Source organism: Giraffa tippelskirchi, chromosome 9, assembly GCF_054371585.1.
Source record: "Giraffa tippelskirchi isolate mGirTip1 chromosome 9, T2T-mGirTip1v1.2.pri, whole genome shotgun sequence".
In the NCBI taxonomy this organism is placed as follows: Eukaryota; Metazoa; Chordata; class Mammalia; order Artiodactyla; family Giraffidae; genus Giraffa; species Giraffa tippelskirchi.
Genome location: NC_137283.1, coordinates 105,352,608 through 105,374,701, shown reverse-complemented (window position 1 = coordinate 105,374,701; position 22,094 = coordinate 105,352,608). Strand labels below are relative to the sequence as shown.

Here is a 22,094-nt window from a genome sequence, read left to right as displayed (position 1 = left end):
ATTAAAAATAGAACTACCATATGACCCAGCAATTCCATTGCTGGGTATTTACCAGAAGAAAACAAAAAGACTAATTTGAAAAGATATATACACCTCTGGTTTCACTGCAGGATTATTTACAACAGCCACAATATGGAAGCAACTTAAGTGTTGACTGATAGATGAATGGATAAAGATGGGGTTATATGTATATGAAAATTATTTAGCCATGAAAAATGAAATCTTGCCATTTGTGACATGGATGGATCTGAGGGTATTATGTTAAGTGAAATAAGTCAGATGGAGAAAGACGATACTATAGATTTCACTTAAAAGTGGAATCTAAAAAACAAAACAAACAAAAGAGAGTCAAAGATACAGAGAGCAAATGGGTGGATGCAGAAGGGGAGGTGTGAGTCCACAATTGGTGAAAAGGATTAAGAGATACAAACCTCCACTCATAAATAAGTCATGGGCATGTAATAGACAACATAAGGAATACAGTCGATAATATCAAAATAAAAGTATGCAGACAGATGGTTAGTAGACTTATCTTGGTGAGTACTTCATATACGCAAATGTCTTCTGAGAAACCTGTATGCGGGTCAAGAAGCAACAGTTAGAACTGGACATGGAACAATGGACTGGTTCCAAATTGGGGAAGGAGTACGTCAAGGCTGTATGATGTCACCCTGCTTATTTAACTTATATGCAGAGTACATCATAAGAAATGCTAGGCTAGATGAATCACAGACTGGAATCAAGATTGCTGGGAGAAATAGAAACAACCTCAGATATGCAGATGATACCACTCTAATGGCAGAAAGTAAAGAGTAACTAGAGAACGTCTTGATGAGGGCAAAAGAGAAGAGTGAAAAAGCTGGCTTAAAACTCAACAGTCAAAAAACTAAGATCATGGCATCCAGTCCCATCAATTCATGGCAAATAGATGGAGAAAAAGTGGAAGCAGTGTCAGATTTTATTTTCTTGGGCTCCAAAATCACTGTGGATGGTGATGGCAGTCATGAAATTAAAAGACGCTTGCTCCTTGGAAGAAAAGCTATGACAAACATAGAGAGCATATTAAAAAGCAGAGATATCACTTTGCTGACAAAGGTCTGTATAGTCAAAGCTATAGTTTTTCCAGTAGTCATATATGGATGTAAGAGTTGAACATATAAGGAAGGCTGAGCACCGAAGAATTGATGCTTTTGAACTGTGGAGCTGGAGAAGACTCTTGAGAGTCCCTTTGATTGCAAGGAGATCAAACCAGTCAATCCTGAAGGAAACCAACCCTGAATATTCATTGGAAGGCCTGATGCTGCAGCTGAAGCTCCAATGCTTTGGCCAGCTGATGTGAAGAGTCGACTCATTAGAAAAGACCCTGATGCTGGGAAAGACTGAAGGCAAAAGGAGAAGCGGGTGGCAGAGGATGAGATGGTTAGATAGCAACACCAACTCAAAGGACATGAGTCTGAGGAAACTCAAGGAGATAATAGAGGACAGAGGAGCCTGGTGTGCTGCAGTCTATAGGGTTGAAAACAGTCAGACCTGACTTAGAGACTGAACAACAATCAGATGTCAAATCACTATATAGTATACCTGAAACTGACATAATATTGTACATCAACCAAATTTCAACAAGAGAAAATGAATGAAAAAATAGTCGTGCATTAAATTAATATAAAAAAGACTTTCTTAAACCTCTGAGGATGACTTGGGTATGTTGCTCTGTATTGTACCACTGACAGTAAGTACAGAAATAACCACATTTAATATTCAGTTTGCTGTATGACATGTGCTTTATGCACATTATCTCATTTAATCCTCATAACAAGTTTACCAAACAGGCCCTATTATTATCTGCATTTTGCAGCTGAAGAAACAAAAGCTTATTTAGCCGATGCCATACAAAAATTAAAAGGTAAAAAATTTACACACAAGCCCAAGTGTGTCAGTTTTTCAAGCACATGCAAGCATTTAATTACTACCCACTTATGCCCCCGATATTTCATAGTTATTAGTTTTAATAAGGTAAATATTTTAATTATCAACTTGAACGTCTTTACTGATCATACAGATTTATGAATACTAAAAATACTGTACCTGGTAAAGTAGGCATTACTTATACATCCGGTGAAATTAGCATACTGGGGAGTGTTGGGTGAGCCGCCGAAGTAGAACTTCTTTTCACCTGCTTGGGTCTGCTCCACTTTTCCTTTGGTAGGGTTCTTACTCCCAAGTCTGCTTTTATCTACTATCAATTCATACCTGTAAGGGAAAAAGCTTTTTTAAGCACTACACAGCTAACGTATTACTTGAGTTCCATTCTAGGTTGTATGTTTTCTCATGGAATTGAGAAATGGAACATTTGGTTAATGACAAGATAACAAGTTGCCAGACTCTTTGTGAGGCTCAGGATAAAATAGATGAATATTTCTATATGCAGAAAAGACTCTCCAAATCATGACTGGAATTTAAACCCATAGAAGCAAGTTCAAATGACTAGTCACTGGCAACTTCTTTTTTTTGGAGGGTGGAAAAATAGAACATAAATCATGGTGATCATTTAATCACATTTGTGGGAAGCTATTTTCATTCTGAAGCACATTGTCAGTGAGTGGAAATGGCATCTTGAAAAGACCTATTAACATTTTCTTTTAATGGGAGGGCTCCCCAGGAATGGACACAGAATAGCAGCAGTCTGCAACAGAAAATATATTGCTTTTACAGAAAGAATTTTCCTTTTATGAAAGAGAAATACAGTATTACATACTTTAAAGATAAAGTTAAGACTTTTTAAAGTGAAGTTAAAGTGTTGGTCACTCAGTCGTGTCCGACTCTTTGTGACCCCACGGACTGTAGCCACCAGGCTCCTCTGTCCATGGAATTCTCCAGGCAAGAATAGTGGAGTGGGTTGCCATTTCCTTCTCCAAAGACTTTTTAAAATGTGACCATAAATATAACTTTCTCAATTGTTTAATTAAAACCTAGTGAAACCTGTTGTTTGCTAAGTTTTTCTAGGTACAAAACACTGCACTCCATTTAGTTTAAGTGCTATGTACTGGTACTTCCCTCAAGGAAATTATAGTTTATGGTTTCACTGGGAAAAATTTTATATACCTGTTAATTAATTTTATAGTGACTTATTTGGCATGTTTTAAAAATTAACAATTAAAAAAAAAGTAAGTTGCTCCTTCTACCATTTTTTTAAACACTAGAAAGGTAATAAGAGATAGTCTATTATTAGTAGTGGTCACTGGATGAATTCATGTCCTACAGGTAAAGCCAACTGGTGAAAAGAATATAAAGTGAGGAACTATACCTTGCGGGGGAGACGGAGGTAATGATGAAGTGGGACAGCCCATCATTGTACCGCTTATCTGCCGACTGCACCTTGATTCCCTTTACATCCATAATCACGGTGCCATTATTCAATGAGATGGAGAACATGTCTGACTGAAATGCAAGCACAAGTTTTTTAACAATGGAAGCCAGGGATCCAAAAGGTGGACATGTTTTCAACATTTACTTATGGAACTGCTTAAAGGAACACACAACATGTGAGAGGTTTGCTTGAAAAATAATTTCTATGAACAGCAACAAGAAAATACTCTATTGCCTGGATTGGTGTGTTACTTATAAAATTAGACACATTTCAATGGAAAGAGGAATTTCCTGTATCTGAACTGAAAATTTTAGGTGATTTTGTCATGCTAAGTAGCTGTTATCCCAGCGTCAGTTACTTTCTTTACTCAAGCATTTCTCTTCTGTCATCAGCCTCACTTTTGAAAAACCAGTATTTTAATTTCCTTGGTGATGTACTGAGACAACTAGGTAAGAGTTATTTTGCTAATGTGGCTTTTAAAAATGTTTCACTTTCCAGCTGTGGTACATATACACAATGGAATATTACTCAGCTATTAAAAACAATGCATTTGAATCAGTTCTAATGAGGTGGATGAACCTGGAGCCTATTATACAGAGCAAAGTAAGTCAGAAAGAAAAATACCAATACAGTATATTAATGCATATATACGGAATTTAGAAAGATGGTAACAATGACCCTATATGTGAGACAGCAAAAGAGACACAGATGTAAAGAACAGACTTTTGGACTCTGTGGGGAGAAGGTGAGGGTGGGATGATTTGAGAGAATAGCATTGAAACATGTATATTATCATATGTGAAACAGATTGCCAGTCCAGGTTAGATGCATGAGACAGGGTGCTCAGGGCTGGTGCACTGGGATGACCCTGAGGGATGGGATGGGGAGGGAGGTGGGAGGGGGGTTCAGGATGGGGAACACATGTGCACCCAGGGCTGATTCATGTGAATGAATGGCAAAAACCACTACAATACTATAAAGTAATTAGCCTCCAATTAAAATAATAAAAAAGAAAGGACAGAAAAAAATGTTTCAATTTCCATCTACAGAGGCAGAAAAATTAAAAAACAGCAGAAGTTAACATCTATTTTTCTGAATTTCTTTATTGTTTGGCAATATCCCTTAAAATATTGGCAAAATGATAATCTTCCTTTTCTTCCCTGATATGGGCCTCAATCTCTACAGTTAGCTCTCAACATCAATATTTTAAGGTCACCAAACTTTTATAAACATTATTTTATTCTTGACATGGTATTAATATATCTTTGTTCAGTTCAGTTTTTTTGTCATGTCTGACTCTTTGCGACCCCAAGGACTGCTACCCATGGACTGTAGCTAAAGTTCTACAGAAAATTCAAAAACTATTTCATAAATTGAGTCACACATATGTTAGCACTGTATATATACACTGAGGTTCTTAACATATTCTGTGCTATGACTCTTTCGGTAGTTTGGTGACACATATGGGCTCCTTCATAAAATATTTTAAAATCACTCAACAAAATATGTAGGAATACAAAGGAAACCAATTATATTTAAATATAATATTTAAAATTATTAAATACCCTTCAAAATATCAAAACAATAAATATGTGATATATATGTACTTCTACATTAAGGCCCTAAATAATAAAAATAAAATAAATAAAATCTAGTAGCAGATCTAATAACTACTTTAATTTAGAAGTAGCAATAAACAAAAATGGTATTTTGAGATATATATGACAACTATAACATGAAATGAAAAATGCCTTTAATTTCTACTAAAGACAAAATCATAGGTACTGCTAATATTACTGTGGTTTGTTGCTGACATTCACAATTGAAGAAAATGCTAAATTTTAGTTAGAGAAAATAAAGATTTAATTTTTTCTCACCTAGTTCACGGACCCACTGAATTCTCTTCATGAACTCCTTAGGGAGGTTTATGAAGCCCAGGTTAAAAACTCACATACGATATATTTATAATATTTTACAAACTGTTTGAAATGAGACATTCCATATGTGTACAGGAGTCAAAATTAATCTGAATTGAAAATTATTTTAATGTGCTTAGAAGTATTTTTAATAGATAAAACAATTACCACAAAGAAGTTTTCACCACAAAAAACAAATACTTACCCCTGATGCATAATAGAACAGTAATCCATTTGGCTGTAACGTTCGGAAATTAAAACCTCCTTCAAAGCCATCAAAAAAAGATATTTTCTGACTTGAAGCAATGTAACTCTGTCCATTGAAATATGCTCTGCGAGATATCTGTGTGCCAGAGAAAGTATGAATATAGATTTTGTGATAATTATCAAATGCCTAAAATGTCCATTTCCTACACACCAAAGGCCTTATCTGCTAGCTCCTACATTAATAGTATGTTTTAATTTCTGGTTTATGCTAGAATTCAGGCCTGTTAGCCTTCCTTCTGTATGCTGCTAACAGATGGGGTTTCAGCTTGCCTACTTCCTCTACTGTGAGTGAGTGAAGATGATCACATAGCCTCTCTGGGCTTTGGCATTCCAGCCATTGAAGGGTGAAGCAACTGGCCAAGTCCAGAGGATTCCCATAAGCCTTTTTAGCTTAATGATCCTTCTGTCTGCTGGTGGCAGAAAGGAACCCAGGGTGTACACAGGATGACAGAGAAAGAGAGTTTTTTCAGCTTTTAAGAGAGGAAAGTTTCTTGTCTATTTATTAAAAACCTTTCAATTGTGTACTTACAAGAGAGTCTTCTGGGCATCCATAGCCAACTCCCAGGGTTTCTGTCTGTTCTAATAAATTGAAATCTTTCTTTTGGAACTGGAAGCCCTTCATGCATCCTCTGAAGTTGATATCTAGGGGAAGGTGTGCTCTTAAGGTCCTAGAAAAGAAAATCAATCTTTACTGATACAGCTGTGATGATGGTGGTAGAGGTGATGATGATGTCACCCTACATATGCAGGATGTAAAATTTGATTTTATTTATAGTTATTTTTAATAGTTTATAATTATTCACATTTTCATGCTTTCTTTCATAAGCACACAGTAATTTCTACTCTTTGCATAGAAAACAGCTTTATTCTGCATGGAGTCAATTTGTTTACTTCTTTATAGTTTTCAACATCCTTTAACTTACATCAGCTCATTTTATCTTTACAACAATTCAGTGAGCTAGATGGTGATGCTATTCTTTCCCTTTTACAGATGATTAATAGGTTGAACCATAATGAACTGACATACGTATAGGTCAAAAACTGTGAACTCTTGGCAGTTTCACACGGTTTACCTATAAAATGAAACTAAGAAATATTAAGTCTTTTTTTTCCTATGTCACAAGTAGAAAGTTAGGAATTGAATCCAGGTCTTCAGTTGTCCACTAATCCTACTTGAGTCATGAACTCAATTACTTGTCTTATTTGCAACACACTAATCAACCAAGGCTAGAGAAGTTTTCAATGAACGTTGGGACTTAGGAGAAATAGGAAAGTGAGAAATTATCTTTAAGATCAAAGATGGCATTTTGCTCAAAACAGTACCCATCACTATGCCTAATAGATAGGAAGTGCCAGAGAACATAGTATTGGATACCGAATGAATAATGAAGTTAATTCTGAGTAAGTTACAAGGACTTCAATGTATTTTAGATGAACACTGACCAACCTAACGGTAATAGTCCCACTGTATTCTGCTCTCACAAGATCATGCCTGGATGACATGTTAATTGATAGATTAAGGTGCACATATAGCAACCACAATGGCATGTGGCATGGCTGAAGGAATTGAGGATATTTAGTTTGGAAAGAAAGCTTAAACTTGGGGTCTTATCCCAGAAAAATTAGAATTTCTGGAGAATGATTGTGGGTAGTGACGTTTATAAACATTCTCTAGGTCAGTCTACTGAGAACCAGGGTTGAGACTGACTGGACTGGAGTATCCTAATGCTGTCTCTCAGTTTAGGATCTCTCATGTTATGAATTGATTGTAATAAGAGACAGTTGAATTTTTTGAATATATCAGAATAATATTTCATTACACTTAATTTGGGTTTCCCAGGCAGCGCTAGTGGTAAAGAACCCACCTGCCAATGCAGGAGACATAGGTTTGATCTCTGGATCGGGAAGATCCTCTCGAGGAAGGCAGGACAACTCACTCCAGTATTCATGCCTGGAGAATCCCATGGACAGAGGAACCTGGTGAGCTGCTGTCCATAGGGCTGCAAAGAGTCCCTAAGACTGAAGAGACTTAGCATGCACACATACCTAATTCATGAGGCTTCCCTGGTGGCTCAGCGGTAAAAAATCTGCCTGCAAATGCAGGAGACATAAGTTTGACTTATGGGTGGAGAAGATCCCCTCATGGAGGAAATGGCAACCCACTCCAGTATTCTTGCCTGGGAAATCTGATGGACAGAAAAGCCTGGCAGGCTACTGTCCATGGAGTCACAAAAGAGTCAGACACAACTCACTGACTAAACAACAACAACAACATACTTAATTCACAACTCCTGGGACAGGCTTAAAATTTTGGTTTACTCTCAGATACTATTTGAGAGTTCTGCTGCTGCTAAGTCGCTTCAGTTGTGTCCGATTCTGTGCGACCCCATAGACGGCAGCCCACCAGGGTCCTTCGTCCCTGGGATTCTCCAGGCAAGAATATTGGAGTGGGTTGCCATTTCCTTCTCCAGTGCATGAAAGTGAAAAGTGAAAGTGAAGTCACTCAGTCGTGTCTGACTCTTCGCGACCCCACGGGCTGCAGCCTACCAGGCTCCTCCATCCATGGGGTTTCCCAGGCAAGAGTACTGGAGTGGGGTGCCACTGCCTTCTCCAAGTTCAAATAACTCTAAATTAATACTAAAACAAAAGTAAATGGACACAATGCTTCTTTGCTTTCACATATGCTCCACCTTTCCTCTTGTGGATGAGAAATACTGCATTAGACTATGTTCTAAGAGTAATAAATAAAGAATTTTGTAGATCACATTTACCCTATGCTAATTTAAGGGGGTCACAAGGACTGGCGGCACAGGCACACAGGTATATGATTGTGTGTGTGCCCCTGTACATGTGCACAGAAGTAGTAGGTGGGAAGGCTCAAACATTTACTACACCTCTCCTGGATGTTGTTGAGTCCTCAGCTCAGTGCATTGTTAGGAACAAACAGCTTAACAAATACAAAAAAGCTTACCTTGACTGTAAGATTTCTGGGGGAGCTCCTCCAATGTATATGTCTGTAAAAGGTATTTTCATCTTTTCATTATCCATGCTCTTGACATGTCGTCTGTCAACTACCAAAATCATTTTCTTATCATTGTGGTAAATGATTGAGATCTGGGAGAAATAATACATAATAAGTCCTGATCATTGCTTAACAATCAGCTTTTTGAAGACTGCTATATATTTTAATTATTTAATAATAATTTATTATTCATAATTATTTAATTATGTTGTAACAGCTGGGCCTCCGTGATCTTATGCTTATTTGTTTACAAAATGGGCAATAGATCTTCCTTCCTTACTCACAGACATGAAAACTGTCATATTACCAGAAGTTCCCACTTGCTGGAGAAGGATTCCATATGGATTCACAGCTAGCCCAAGAAGAATTTTGTTATGAGATCAACTTTTTTATTAATATTTTGCTCCTTTGAGGGGATTCAGGAAAAAACTGTAAACAGGTGGCTTCTGGACCCCGGTCTGCATGTTGCCAGATGTCATTTTTTGGTGACATAATAAGCTTTAATGAATGTGGGAAAATTCTAGTCAGAGAAATAGTTAAAATATTCTTCTATTGTAAACCATTCTCATGAAGGCTATGGACTTTGAACTGAAAAGAGAAATATAGCCTCTACTCTGCATTTTAGTTCAACTTAGAAGATACTATGACTTTCATATATTTTATTAAAGTATAGATTTAAAGTAGTTGTTAGTAAAAACAGATGAAATATCAGTATACTGCACATCTGTTTCAAGACAGAGGAGAATTCTTTGTGGGCTCTCATTTTATAAGAAAATCTGTGTTACTATTTTCTAAGTTTCACAGAAAAGGTTTAAAAAGGAAATTCTTCACTTATATCTACTCTTTTTATATTTAATGGGACTCAAGGAAAAAGCAAAAACACAATAGTTGTGTATCTATATTCTCATTTTCAACAAATGTAGAGAAATGCCATCATAATCAATATATTGAATATCAATAGGAGTCTTTTGATCGATGAAGCAATTAAAATGTATCTTCACTGACTCTTTTACTGGAAACTCCAATATGACAAAAATGTCCACTCTTTTGAAGCAAATGTTATCCTGGAGTTGAGTATATGAGGGCCCTTCATTGGTTTTTATATGTGAAAGTGTTCAGTTTAATTACTTTCTCACCTATCTCATTTGACCATGTGATTAGATCAATAGATCCAAATACAAATAAAACAAAGCATTCAAACTGCAATGATCAGTACCTCATGGTATTTTGCATCATTAATTTGAGCTTTCTTTAATGTGTCTTCAAGATGCACAGGGCCGTTGCTAAACCCAAAGTCATAGAACACATGTAGGTAACCATTGCGCATTTCCAGGCTGAAAAACATACTCTGTGGAGAAGAAAAAAAGTTGTAGACGTGAGAGTCTGCTATTATGAAAGAGCAGGTTTAGCTGAATTTGAGAAATAACACTATACTCTTTATTATCGAAACTGTCTGAAGACTACAGAAGTCTCATGAAATTCTTATTATGAAATAAAAATCACAACTACATCCAGATCAGCAGTTACATCTCATATACCAAAGTTTTAATATTTACATACAATTTAAAACAATTATCTTCTACTGTTTTTACTAGTGAATTAATGAAATTTTAAATTCACCTTATTGATTTTTAACAATCTTGAAAACAGGGTACTATAGGCCACATGTATTCAACGGCCCTATTTTAAGGCAATGTTTAAAAGTTGTAACAGGCCAACAGATGTGACTACATTTCATTATAGGAGCAAAATTGGTACCACTGAAAAATAATTCCAAGGTATGCTGAAAAGAATCTTGGAAAATTATCAGTAAATATGGATAAAAGGAAAAGAAGGCCCGCTTCTCTAACACTGGATTTACATAAATAAACATGAAATTATTATGCACTTAGATCACATGATATTCAACAACCAAAGTAATTCTATAACACTCAAGTAATTTACTGGTTAGGACTGCATGTTTTAGAAGATAGTTCATAGACACAGGAATTCAGTGGATATGAAGAATGAAGTATTATGGTTGCTATTCAGTCGCTAAGTCATGTCCGACTCTTTGCAACCCCATGGACTGCATGTAGCACACCAGGCTCCCCAACCTTAACTATCTCCTGGAGTTTGTTCAAATTTATGTCCATTGAGTTGGTGATGGTTCAGTTCAGTTCAGTTCAGTCGCTCAGTCATGTCCGACTCTGCGACCCCATGAACCACAGCACGCCAGGCCTCTCTGTCCATCACCAACTCCTGCAGTCCACCCAAACCCATGTCCATCGAGTCGATGATGCCATCCAGCCATCTAATCCTCCGTCATCCCCTTCTCCCTCAATCCTTCCCAGCATCAGGGTCTTTTCAAATGAGTCAGCTCTTCGCATCAGGTGGCCAAAGTATTGGAGTTTCAGCTTCAACATCAGTCCTTCTAGTGAACACCCAGGACTGATCTCCTTTAGGATGGACTGGTTGGATCTCCTTGCAGTCCAAGGGACTCTCAAGAGTCTTCTCCAACACCACAGTTCAAAAGCATCAGTTCTTCGGTGCTCAGCTTTCTTTATAGTCCAACTCTCACATCCATACATGACCACTGGAAAAATCACAGCCTTGACTAGATGGACCTTTGTTGGCAAAGTAACGTCTCTGCTTTTTAATATGCTGTCTAGGTTGGTCATAACTTTCCTTCCAAGGAGTAAGCGTCTTTTAATTTCATGGCTGCAATCACCATCTGCAGTGATTTTGGAGCCCAGAAAAATAAAGTCAGCCACTGTTTCCACTGTTTGCCCATCTATCTGATATGAAGTGATGGGACCGGATGCCATGATCTTAGTTTTCTGAATGTTGAGCTTTAAGCCAACTTTTTCACTCTCCTCTTTCATAGTCCCTATTTCACTGAAAGTGATCTCTTGGACAGAGTTTATATACTAAGAATGTGGTATACAATCCACTGGGGGATAGAAAGAAAACATTTCAACTTCTATTTATACTCATTTTAAAACTCTAAAACAGAGAAGCTAACTTTTAATATTTAATACATAGATTTACTCTGAGCCTTCATTTTGTCCTTTGAGTGGGTTTTCACAGGATTCAGATTCACACTTTGAGAATGAAGTTCCACACTTGAAGGTGGGCCACGGCCCATGGCCCAGTCTGCACTGATTTCTTTGTGTTTAGCCTATTGCAATTATTGCAGCTTATGGGTGCCTGGTTACATGGATTTATGAATAAGGCCACTTAATAATAGAATATTTATAATGATTTTCTATTGAAATATTGTGATGTGAAAATATTCTGAGACATATAGATATTTTCAGATTACTTCCTACAAATACTAAAAATGTGGTCAAATTTCAGGAGCATTACACATTTGCTTTATAAAATGAATTATTCTAAACTTACTGACCTTTATTTGTGATGACAAATATCTTATAGTAGTATGAAACCTACTAGCTACTAAAAAAATATACTTGATCTGTTGTTTCAAGGTAGGGGCATTGTAACAATGAAGGAGAAACTATTTTGGTGGGGAAGAAAGTTGTACACTGGAGGGATGGTTTTTAAAAAAAAAATCTGAAAATTTTTCTACTGTTAAGTAAATTTGCTGATGAAAACAATGTAAGTTTTCATGTTTTTATGTACTACCATAAAAACTCTCATATCTACACTACTAAAACTTTTTTGGAAAGAAATTTCTAACCTGTTTAAAAGTTTTTCAAATGAAGATTTTTAATGATCTTGAATTCTTTTGTTAAAGTTTACAAAATGATACACTATCTGATTAGCTTCCAAGAACTGACATCAGGGAAGATGAAAACCTGCCAGCCATTTTCAAAGACAACTTCTGCCAACAGTGAATGAAATAATAATGATATCATGATTTAACTAAGCATAGCCAATGATATACTTCCTACATTTTTATTTATAAGAGGTATCTTGTCTAGTTATGATAGCCAATAAAACTTAGTACTGAAACAAACTGGACTCATGATAAGACTTTAGTATCACAAAGAATTTAATGTGACTTTAAAAAATACTTAAACATATTTAATTACATTGTTCTCACTAATACTACCATTAATAATTTTTGTGTCACTAGCAAAATAAAAATAATTTTTTAAACTTCTTTGTATTCTTGCCTGGAGAATCTCATGAACAGAGGGCCTGGAGGGCTACAATCCACGGGGTTGCAAGAGTTGGACACGACTTAGTGACTAAACCACTACCACCATTTTAAACTTGCATTTATTTCAACATTTTATATTTATATAAATTATATTTCTCCTAGTTTTGAATATTATATTCACATTTGGTATGTGTATATCATTAATAAAGAAATGCATATATATACACATATATATATATATATACACACACACACATATGTTAAGCATGCAAACTCTTTTTTAACTGATTAGGGCATATGATTTAAAAGTAAGTGCTAAATTTCTGTAGACATATGCAAAGACTCGGACATGAATGAGCAACTGAACTGATACTCATTTAGACCTTGGTGCTGATTTTCATCAAAGTTCTCTTAGCTTATTGAATCTATTATATTTAATATACACCTAAAAATATAGTGCAGGGAAATGCCATTTCATGGCTACTTTTAATTACTGCTGGCATCATGTCCCTGCAGGAAAAGAAAACCAATTTTGCTTTATAAACTAAACCTTCAGTTTTATGGCATGACACATTCAACTTGGGAAGGTTCCTAGAAACATACATGGTAGAAAGTAAAGGCAATAAGGGAGAAGATGTAGGACTTTTTACTCACTCCGTTGACCATGAGGAGCACGAGGCCATTGTCAGCTGGTGTTCTAACTTCGATGTCAAAGCGAGTCACCTGACCAAACTTCCCTCTCCTCGTGATATCCCTCACTATGGCATAACTAGAGCCATCGAAGAAATAGCTGGCAGCCCGACTCTGAGTAAAGGCCAGTTTGTCTCTGAAATAAAAATGCAAGGATCATATAAACATGACAGTATCTGTTATGCTTTCAAGTGAGGTTCTTTTCAACCCATTCTCATGACATTTTCCATGGGTCTTACAGCATTTAAATGAAGTTCTGATGTCTGCATGTGAGACATAAAGAAGCATTAAAAAAAAAAACTGTGATGGATTTTTTTCTTAGAACCCTGTGTGCTAAGATAACAGAAGGTTCTAATGAGACCCTACTCTCTGTTATCTAAAACCAAAGCTGTAATTTAGGAGTTTAACTTTTTAATAATTGTGCATGCTCATTATGATAGAGAAGAATTGAAAAGTTGTTTACAGGCATGACTAGTAAGCAGTTTCAAAATTCGTTTTCCCCAAGAAAAGACTGAAAACCTGAATATTGACCCACACTTGTCCTATTTGCAGCTCTTGCATAGCCATCAAATTATTAGTGCTCTTCGCATGCTCTTACCTGGCACAGGGCACTGATTTGGAGGGGTCCATATTATAGATGTGCTTAAAGTTGTACAAGCTGATCACATCATTATTCAAAGTGGCCAATTCCAGGCAGCCAACAAAGCCAGGCAGGTTTAAGCTAGCAGGGAGCTGTGAAATAAAGTGAAGTCAATTCTCCCATGACAACGTTTCATCCAGTCCACACAGATCAGGCTGGGAGACAAAGGTCAAGGAGACCTTCCTATTGACAGAAATATCATTCTAGACCTGAGTTTGTGTCTGTTCTATGCCAAACCATTCAGATTAAGAATGACTGTTCAGTTGTTCATATCTTAGCAGAGAGGGTGTGGGTTTACTGAGCATATACTATGTGCCAGTCACTCGCCTGACAATGGATTCATGACCAAAGTCAATCCTCACACTAGCTCCATGAGGTAGGTATTTCTGTCCTCACATAAAGAGAGAGAAAGTAATTCTCAGAAAAGTTCAATAATGTGCCTCTAACTAGTGAGTAATAGTTCTGCACCTGAAATTGTAGATCAATTCCTTATCTTCTTGGGCCCTTCATCAATCTGCACTTCATCAGGTCTCATCTTTCTCCCTAGATCCTACCCCCTCCCACATCCCAGGTATTTCATCTCATGCCTGTGTATCAGCTGAAATAACTGAGTTTTTGAAACTGTCATCTGTGAACCTGAATACTAGCTATAAACCCACAAGGTACAGGCATTCTTGCAGTAGGTGGGGTAATATTAATTATAAATGCATGTATCAGGATGAAATACATTTGATAGTCAAGTTTTAGCTATAGGATGAAAGTATTTGACACTATGAAAATATGTGTAGCAGAGATCAGATTTACACAGCATATTTACAGACCCTGATTCAGAATTCTACCACCCACTGACCTAAACTCTTTTTTTAAGGTATCAAGGTTTCCAATCAACCCCAAGTCACTGTAGGTGTTATGGATTTCTAAAAACAATCATTGTAGATTTGCAATTAAGTCAAAATATGGCTGGATAGCTCACCTTGAAGTTTGATGGCACGCCCCCAACATAAAACACAGTGTCTTCCGGATCCAGATCCAACAAGGAGTCATCTCCCGCAAATTCTCCCCTTTTAATAAACTTTTCCTCTGCGGTGTTACTTAGACTTGGGACTGTTAAAAACACCTTTCCGTGTTTTCCTACCCTGTTCAGATAAAGAATTTTCACTCCTTAGTAGCCAGATAATTTGTATAAAACATGGTTTGTTTGTTTTTTTTAATGTCAAAATGTGAAAATCCCTTCATCACAGACTTGGTGACTTGATTTTGTCATTTTCATAAGCATTTATAGAATGTCAACAATCAATGGGAAGGGGAAAAACCAGATTCCACCTTGGAACTAGATTTGTGGATTGGCCAGATTAAAAAAAACAACTACTAATCAGATTTCTATTTAGAAGTGATGACTATTTTTTCTAATTTTTTGTTTCCTATCAAGGTACTTGTGAAGGAATACATAAATAATGGAAGAAAGAGGAGCAACATCCACAGAAAGACTGTGTGTATGTATCTGTGTGTGCATGAGTGCATTCAATAGATTTCTTATGAAATGTGCAGATCAGCCCTGTGTCATGGATTCACTTTACCTTTCAATCTTGACAATGCTGAAGTAAGCAGGCCAGGTACTGACAGGCTTGGAGTCCAGGGGAATCTCTACATCCTTAGTTCCCAAATTATAAACGTACACCAGGTTATCATTTTTGATTGCAAGACCCATGTACTCTTTTTTGGCCTGAAATGTTAAGGAGTCTCGTAAATAAAATTCATATGAATGAATATCAGCTTTTGTTCTCATTTCTTTAAAGGACAATTAGCAATCTAAATGTTTGGCTGTTATATAAGGCATATCTGGCTTGAATTATTACCAAAGTGCCTGTTAGACTGGGTAGCGCCTCCTGCTTTCCAGCCTCTCTATGGCTGCATCAGTGTGAGGCCCCTGCCCACTGCCCACCCCCTGCCACACCCCTCTGTGCCTGTCCAGGTATACCCTGGACAGGAAGCCAAGCAACTTCGGGCTTGTGGACATTTGATGGCTGCCCAGAGGGTGTTAACCTTGTTTCGTTAAATCTGGGAATATAATGCCGCCTGCCAATACCAACTGCTATATACCTTCAAGCAGGGTTCAGCATTAAATATAGTAAGTCTCTGTACTCTGGATGTCTTTGAAATGCAGCATTCAGACTCTTTAGAGTTTGCAGTGTGAGGGTGATATGAGGAAACCACAGAAATATCCCCCACAGAGGGAGAATTACCTGTTCCACACAAAGAAGGAATTGCTACTTTAGTTTTGGCCTCTGATCTATACCTTCTTAGGTGCTAGAATGGGAATTTTGTTTGTTCGCACAGGTAGTTTTGTTTTGAGGCAAGAGGAAAGCACTTATCTCTCCTTTTAATGTAATTCCATCTTTTAAAACCACTTGCTCTTACATTTTTGCTTCCGAGATACAGGATGAACTGATCTGCAGTCCCAGCCAGTTCTGGTTGCTTCACAGGTGGAGGCTTCATGTACAGGCTCAGAGATGTAAAGGTCTTTAAGTCATCCATGCTGGCTCTAGGATGCACTTCGACTGCCGACTGGCCATCAAACATCATGGAGACTTGGATCTGAAGTTAGAAAATTATTTCATTAAAATGCAGAAGTACAGAAATGGGTATAGTGATTTCCCATGGTTCTCAACGGGCTTCCCTCATTTCTTATGAGGTCTCTGAGCTTTACTCATGACCAAGAAGACTTTGTTTACTTATGTCCTCATCTTATTGGAGAAAGGATTTAAAGAAGCTAATACAGCTTAAATTTAAAGTGAGGTGAAAGAAAGCAAAACAAAAAGGCTGCAAAGTAGGTCTAAGAATGAGGGTAAATATGAATTCCACAACGAACTACGTATTTGGTTAAAGTGAACTAAACAGCTTGAAAGGATACTTTCTTATACAATTCACAAGGCCCATAAATTTAAAAACTAATTGATCAGGAGAATAATAACTAATCTTGGGTACTAATATAGCTAGGACATTCTCCCTAGGGTCTTCAAAAGAGGAGCACTGGTGAGGCTATGAGCAGTATCCTAGACTGTGTTTAGACAGTTGGGAGGGGTCTAGACCCAACTTCGAAGTCTTATATGGGGTCTTGAAACCTGGCTCTACCACTTACTAGCCATGGAACCATGAGCAAATCACTTAACCTGCAGTTTCCTCATCGTTAAATGACAACAAAAGATTTGTTAAGGGGATGAAACAAGGTAACTATAAAGTGTTTGCTAGTGTCTGGCTCTATCATAATAACTGTAATGATGACTTCATTAAGCTATTCCTTATAATGATCCTTAGAAAGGCATCACAATGGAGCACAATTCAGAAAATGCATTTCTAAGAGGCCCAATATAACATGCTGACCTGGTCTGATTCAGGTGATTTTCAAAATATTCAGAAGTGGATGGACTGTGTACATACACACTGTTATGCAAATATTTATGAATAATTAGATATATTACATCAATTGACTAATATTAATTTAGTTAATATTGATGGCCAGTGAGTTCAAGATTATATTTCCAAATGCCTAAAGTGCAACTGTCTTATGTTGCCAGTTGAGAAGAATACAATACATCTTAGTAAATAATCAAGTAGTATATGGGGTTAAAGTCTGTAAAAATTGAGAGTTTGAAAGATATCTATCTGTATTAGAAAGCATCTCCCTTTGGAGAGCTGTGTGGGTTCCCAAAGGCATTGCCAGGACTTTCTTCAGAAAATGGTTTTAGGTGATTAAGGCTCCTAAATTATACTCCATAGAAATATAAGTACCAGAAGGCATTCACAGAAACCTAGCTTTGGAAATGCCATTAACTGACAATAAATCTTTTTTGAAATGTTCTCCAAGGTATCTAAAAGGTGATTTGTGGCGTAGGGCTAATTACCATATATCATTTAAAAGTTTGGTATATTTAGCAGTAATAATTTCCTTCATTACAAAACAGTTGATTTCCAATTCTTAATTCTGTCAGTAATTAGGGCCAATAGTCTGTTCAGGTTGACTCACAATTGAGAAAATAAAACCATACAATTTGGTAGTTAAAAAAATCATGCTGGTCTATAAATGAATAAAAAACAAATTAGAAAAGGGGCCAAGAACAAGCCCTGTTGTGCCACAGAGAAAATGTTAATTGTTGTGTTAGCATATTTCCTATCAATGCTGGCACTAGGTATGGTGTTGTGTTGCTTCTGTATAGCATGTCAGAATGGGGACTTTGTCGAAATTTTTCAGTTTAGCTGCTATGTGTTAAGCCTGTGGAGAGGTCAGTAAAAGTTTTGTATCATCTATGCTGTGCCAGAGAATTCTTTGAAGAGGCAGATGGGCAAGAATATTCCATTTAGTAATTACACAAAGATAGCTGTTAGGATAATGAATAGTAATAATAAAATTGAGTCTTTAATTGGGGTTGGCCTTCTTTGATTCCTTTTGCTGTATGAGCTATGTTGACTAGGCTAAATGTATACCTCTGAATCTTGGCTACACATTAGAATCACTGAGGAGCTTCAAAAAAAACACAGGTTTTGAACCCTTGTCTAGAGAGCCTGATTATTGCTTTATGGTTGGGACCAGGAATTGGTTTGGTTTTCAAATCTCCTCGCTGAGTTTAATGAACAGATGGAGCTGAGAACTATCAAGCTGGATAATACAGTACGAAAGTTTCCAGCTCTAGAAGCTGCTTAAGGATCTAAGCTCAGCCTCATGCTGTCCTTATTACCGAGTGACTGATAATGACTCCTTTCACTGGTTACCTTGCTGGCAACACTTCTGGTCTGAGCAATGAGCTCTCGGATCCTTTGGATGCTGGCGGAAACATTGCTTGCAGGCCGCTTCTGTTCTACTGTACGAAGCTGATCCAGGAGCTGAGGGACAACCTCTGTCAGGTTTCCAACTGTGGTTAATAAACATGAATCATTTGAGCAGATAACTCAGTAGTTAAGTCTACTTCAGCAATCAGGTGAAGAGACAACAAACGCATGGTTACTTCTGGTAGAACTATAAGAAACTATATTTAATTCTAAAAAATTAATAGTTAAGTCCAAAGCATAATCAGTTTCTATCCTGCGATGTTTACAATACATATTGATCTATAAATTGTATGCAGAGCAAGCTGACACACAATGTACATTTCTAAAGGGCGGGACCCTTGACAAATACACAGATGTTTCACTAAAGAGCACAAGTTCTGCTTACATTTCTAACTGATATAACAGGTCAAAAGAAATGCTGAGCAAGGAGGGGTGGGTGGGAAGGTTTTTTTTCTAAGATGCCTGTTCACACATCACAATGCCACTGCAGTGGTCCCAGCAGAAGCTGGATGGAAGAAATAAGGGAGCGCGCTCGGAAAAGTGGCAGTTGTGCCAAGGTTGGGGGTTGGGGAGTCATGATCTGTGATCCTAGACAAAGGTGATAGTATGAGCAGACCATACTGATTTTTAAGGTTACTTTCTTCCTGTGTGTGTGGGGGGGGGAGGAAGAGATAAATAATTTACACAGAGAAAAGAGCACAAATCATGAGGATACAACTTGATGAAAAAAAATCCAAAACAGAGACTAGCACGGCTTTCTTAAAAGTTTCATGGACTGAAGCAGTGGTTCTCAATGTGTGGTCCCCAGACCAGCAATATGGGGATGCGGCCCAGGTGGTTCTGATGCACACTCGTGTTTGAGAACCGCTGGAGTAGAAAACAAACACCTTTGGGCAAACTCCTAGCTAAGGGCAGGGCATGGTCACTGAGCATAAGCAGCTGAGGAAAAGCAACCCTCTTCCTAGAGCCAAATTAAACTCAGATTCAGGAGAATAGGGCTTCCCTGGAGGCTCAGCTGTGAAGAATCCACCTGTAATGTGGGAGACCTGGGTTTGATCCCTGGGTTGGGAAGATCCCCTGGAGAAGGGAATGGCTACCCACTCCAGTACTCTGGCCTGGAGAATTCCATGAACTGTACAGTCCATGGAGTCGTAAAAAGTCGGACATGACTGAGCTACTTTCACTTTCATACTTCAGGAAAATATTTCAGTGAGGACCTAGGAAACATCTCTTTTCTGTACTTCGGAAACAAAGTGCTTCTCCAACAAAAGGAAAGAAATTAGGTAAGTAATTAGTTACTATCAGTTTAGTGTGTTTATTAATACAGAGGTAAATATATGTTATTTGGATCACTGACCACAAGAGCCATACTATAAAATGACTATTGTTATATAGTATAATAGTCTTTAACATTAAAGGCAGTAGAGTACATTTAAAGCATTACATTAAATGTTGGTTATGAAAATGTGTACAAAACAGGGTTTCTCTCCCCTCAATTCTCTCAGAGAAATGGAGCCACTTTAGAGTCTTTATGAACTCTCATATTACAATATGCTTTTTTATTTACTTGTTTTGTATGGCAACCCATTCCAGTATTCTTGCCTGGACAGAGGAGCCTGGTGGGCTATAGTCCATGGGGTTGCAAAGAGTCAGACATGACTGAGCGTCTAAGCACACAAGCTAACTTCTACAACATTCTAATCTAAAACTCAAATTAAAAAAAATTGCTTCTTAACGAAAGATATGCAGGGTTTAATGACCAGTTCCTCAATTGGATGCAAGTTGTGAAGCTGCTAGGTGATACCTGCATCTCTGGCAGAGTCCACGGCAGTGTTATAAGCAGAAGAGTCAAAACTTTGAAGATTCTGTGACCAGTTGGTTAGACTGCTAGCCATTGGGGTGGTTGCCTCCTGGACTTCCATTGTGGTCTTGTTAGCTTCCGCAGTGATCAGCTGGGACTGACCCAGGCGCTGCTGAGCATCACCTTCACACAGAGCACAAGGACATTTATTTTGCAAAGAAGTAGGGCCTTTGATGGGATCATGAATATTCATTTAATCACTGGGATGAAACAGACTTCAAATTCAGGCTTTTCAGTCAAAATGAGATCTTTACATGTATGTTAATCATGGTGTAAATTAGGTGCATAAGAATACTGTAAACTATTGACAAATGAGATTGAAAGACTGTAAAGTCTCAATAAAATCATGTAGTTCATTTAAAACATTTCCAAATTAGAGGTAATTTTTTTTAAAGAGTAATATTATTTCAGGTTAGAGACCTGGTGAGAAAACTATACAAAATGTGCGTGAGATACTAACTCATAAAATGTTTGCCTGAAATTCACTATAAATATCACTTTCATCTCTGTAGGACACCTTCTCCCATAAAAATGATGCTCTAGTCAGACATAAATTGGTAAGAAAAGGTATTTTTGAATAAGAAAAGTTAGTTTCAAAAGAGATCTATAGTGCAATTTTTAAGTCATATATTTAAAATAAAAACAAGTTTACAACAAAATGTTTGTTTCCTAGATAATGAGATTATAACAGATTTCTCTTGTTTTTTCTCTTTTGTTATCCATATTTTCTAATTTTTCTACAATGGGCATGCATTACTTCTGCAATAAAAACAATTAAAAATCTCTCAGGTGAGGTTTAGCTTCATTTTTTTTTTAACCAGAGAGACATTTAACTCAACCTCTCATGCTCTGAACTCTTGACGGTTGTGGCTTTGAATCCTGGGTCATCGTTTTTGTGTTGCTGTATCTTTCAGAGCAAGTTCCCCAAACTTGACAAACCTTGGGGTTCACATCAGCCTAAAAGCAATACTTTCCCATATGAGATGATGTTTGTAAAATGCAGCCCAGTGGTTAGCATGTAGTAGCTCTGACGATGCTGATGAGACCCATCTGGCCAGGGTTTTGGTGTCCTGTGGTACAGCTGCTGGATTTGCTCCATGTAGTGAAACACCACATCCAGCAGTAATGTGCTAATTTTCACTATGCCGGGAAAGGCACATCTGCTTCTCATCACATCTTTCTGAGATACCCCTGTAGTTTCAAATTAGGCAACATGAGTGCTATTGTTTCCCTCTCTGGCTACGTGGTCTCTCTGCTTGCACTATAAGAAAGACATGCCATGTAACAGAGAGCAGCTGTTTACTGCTGGGGCCAGAGAAACCCAATAACCAAATTAGGGCTCATTTGTTAATGAAAAAGGATGTTCACAAGAAAGTAGGTTACCCAGCAGTATAAACAT

At 37.4% G+C, this 22,094-nt stretch overlaps 1 protein-coding gene across 9 annotated transcripts in view; it reads right to left on the bottom strand.

Moving 5' to 3' along the window:
- The window catches only part of LAMA4 (laminin subunit alpha 4), a 145,893-nt gene that overhangs the window by 18,106 nt on the left and 105,693 nt on the right, over window positions 1-22,094 (bottom strand). For all 9 annotated transcript variants that reach the window (XM_081529613.1, XM_081529608.1, XM_081529610.1 and 6 more), the window contains 13 exons: window positions 20,639-20,818; window positions 18,778-18,917; window positions 16,429-16,605; window positions 15,588-15,733; window positions 14,984-15,146; window positions 13,969-14,102; window positions 13,335-13,506; window positions 9,789-9,920; window positions 8,522-8,664; window positions 6,080-6,218; window positions 5,489-5,626; window positions 3,305-3,438; window positions 2,086-2,250 (listed from right to left, as the gene is read on the bottom strand). In XM_081529613.1, the coding sequence (XP_081385739.1) occupies window positions 2,086-2,250; window positions 3,305-3,438; window positions 5,489-5,626; window positions 6,080-6,218; window positions 8,522-8,664; window positions 9,789-9,920; window positions 13,335-13,506; window positions 13,969-14,102; window positions 14,984-15,146; window positions 15,588-15,733; window positions 16,429-16,605; window positions 18,778-18,917; window positions 20,639-20,818 (1,963 nt within the window). The remainder of the gene's footprint in view (window positions 1-2,085; window positions 2,251-3,304; window positions 3,439-5,488; window positions 5,627-6,079; window positions 6,219-8,521; window positions 8,665-9,788; window positions 9,921-13,334; window positions 13,507-13,968; window positions 14,103-14,983; window positions 15,147-15,587; window positions 15,734-16,428; window positions 16,606-18,777; window positions 18,918-20,638; window positions 20,819-22,094) is intronic.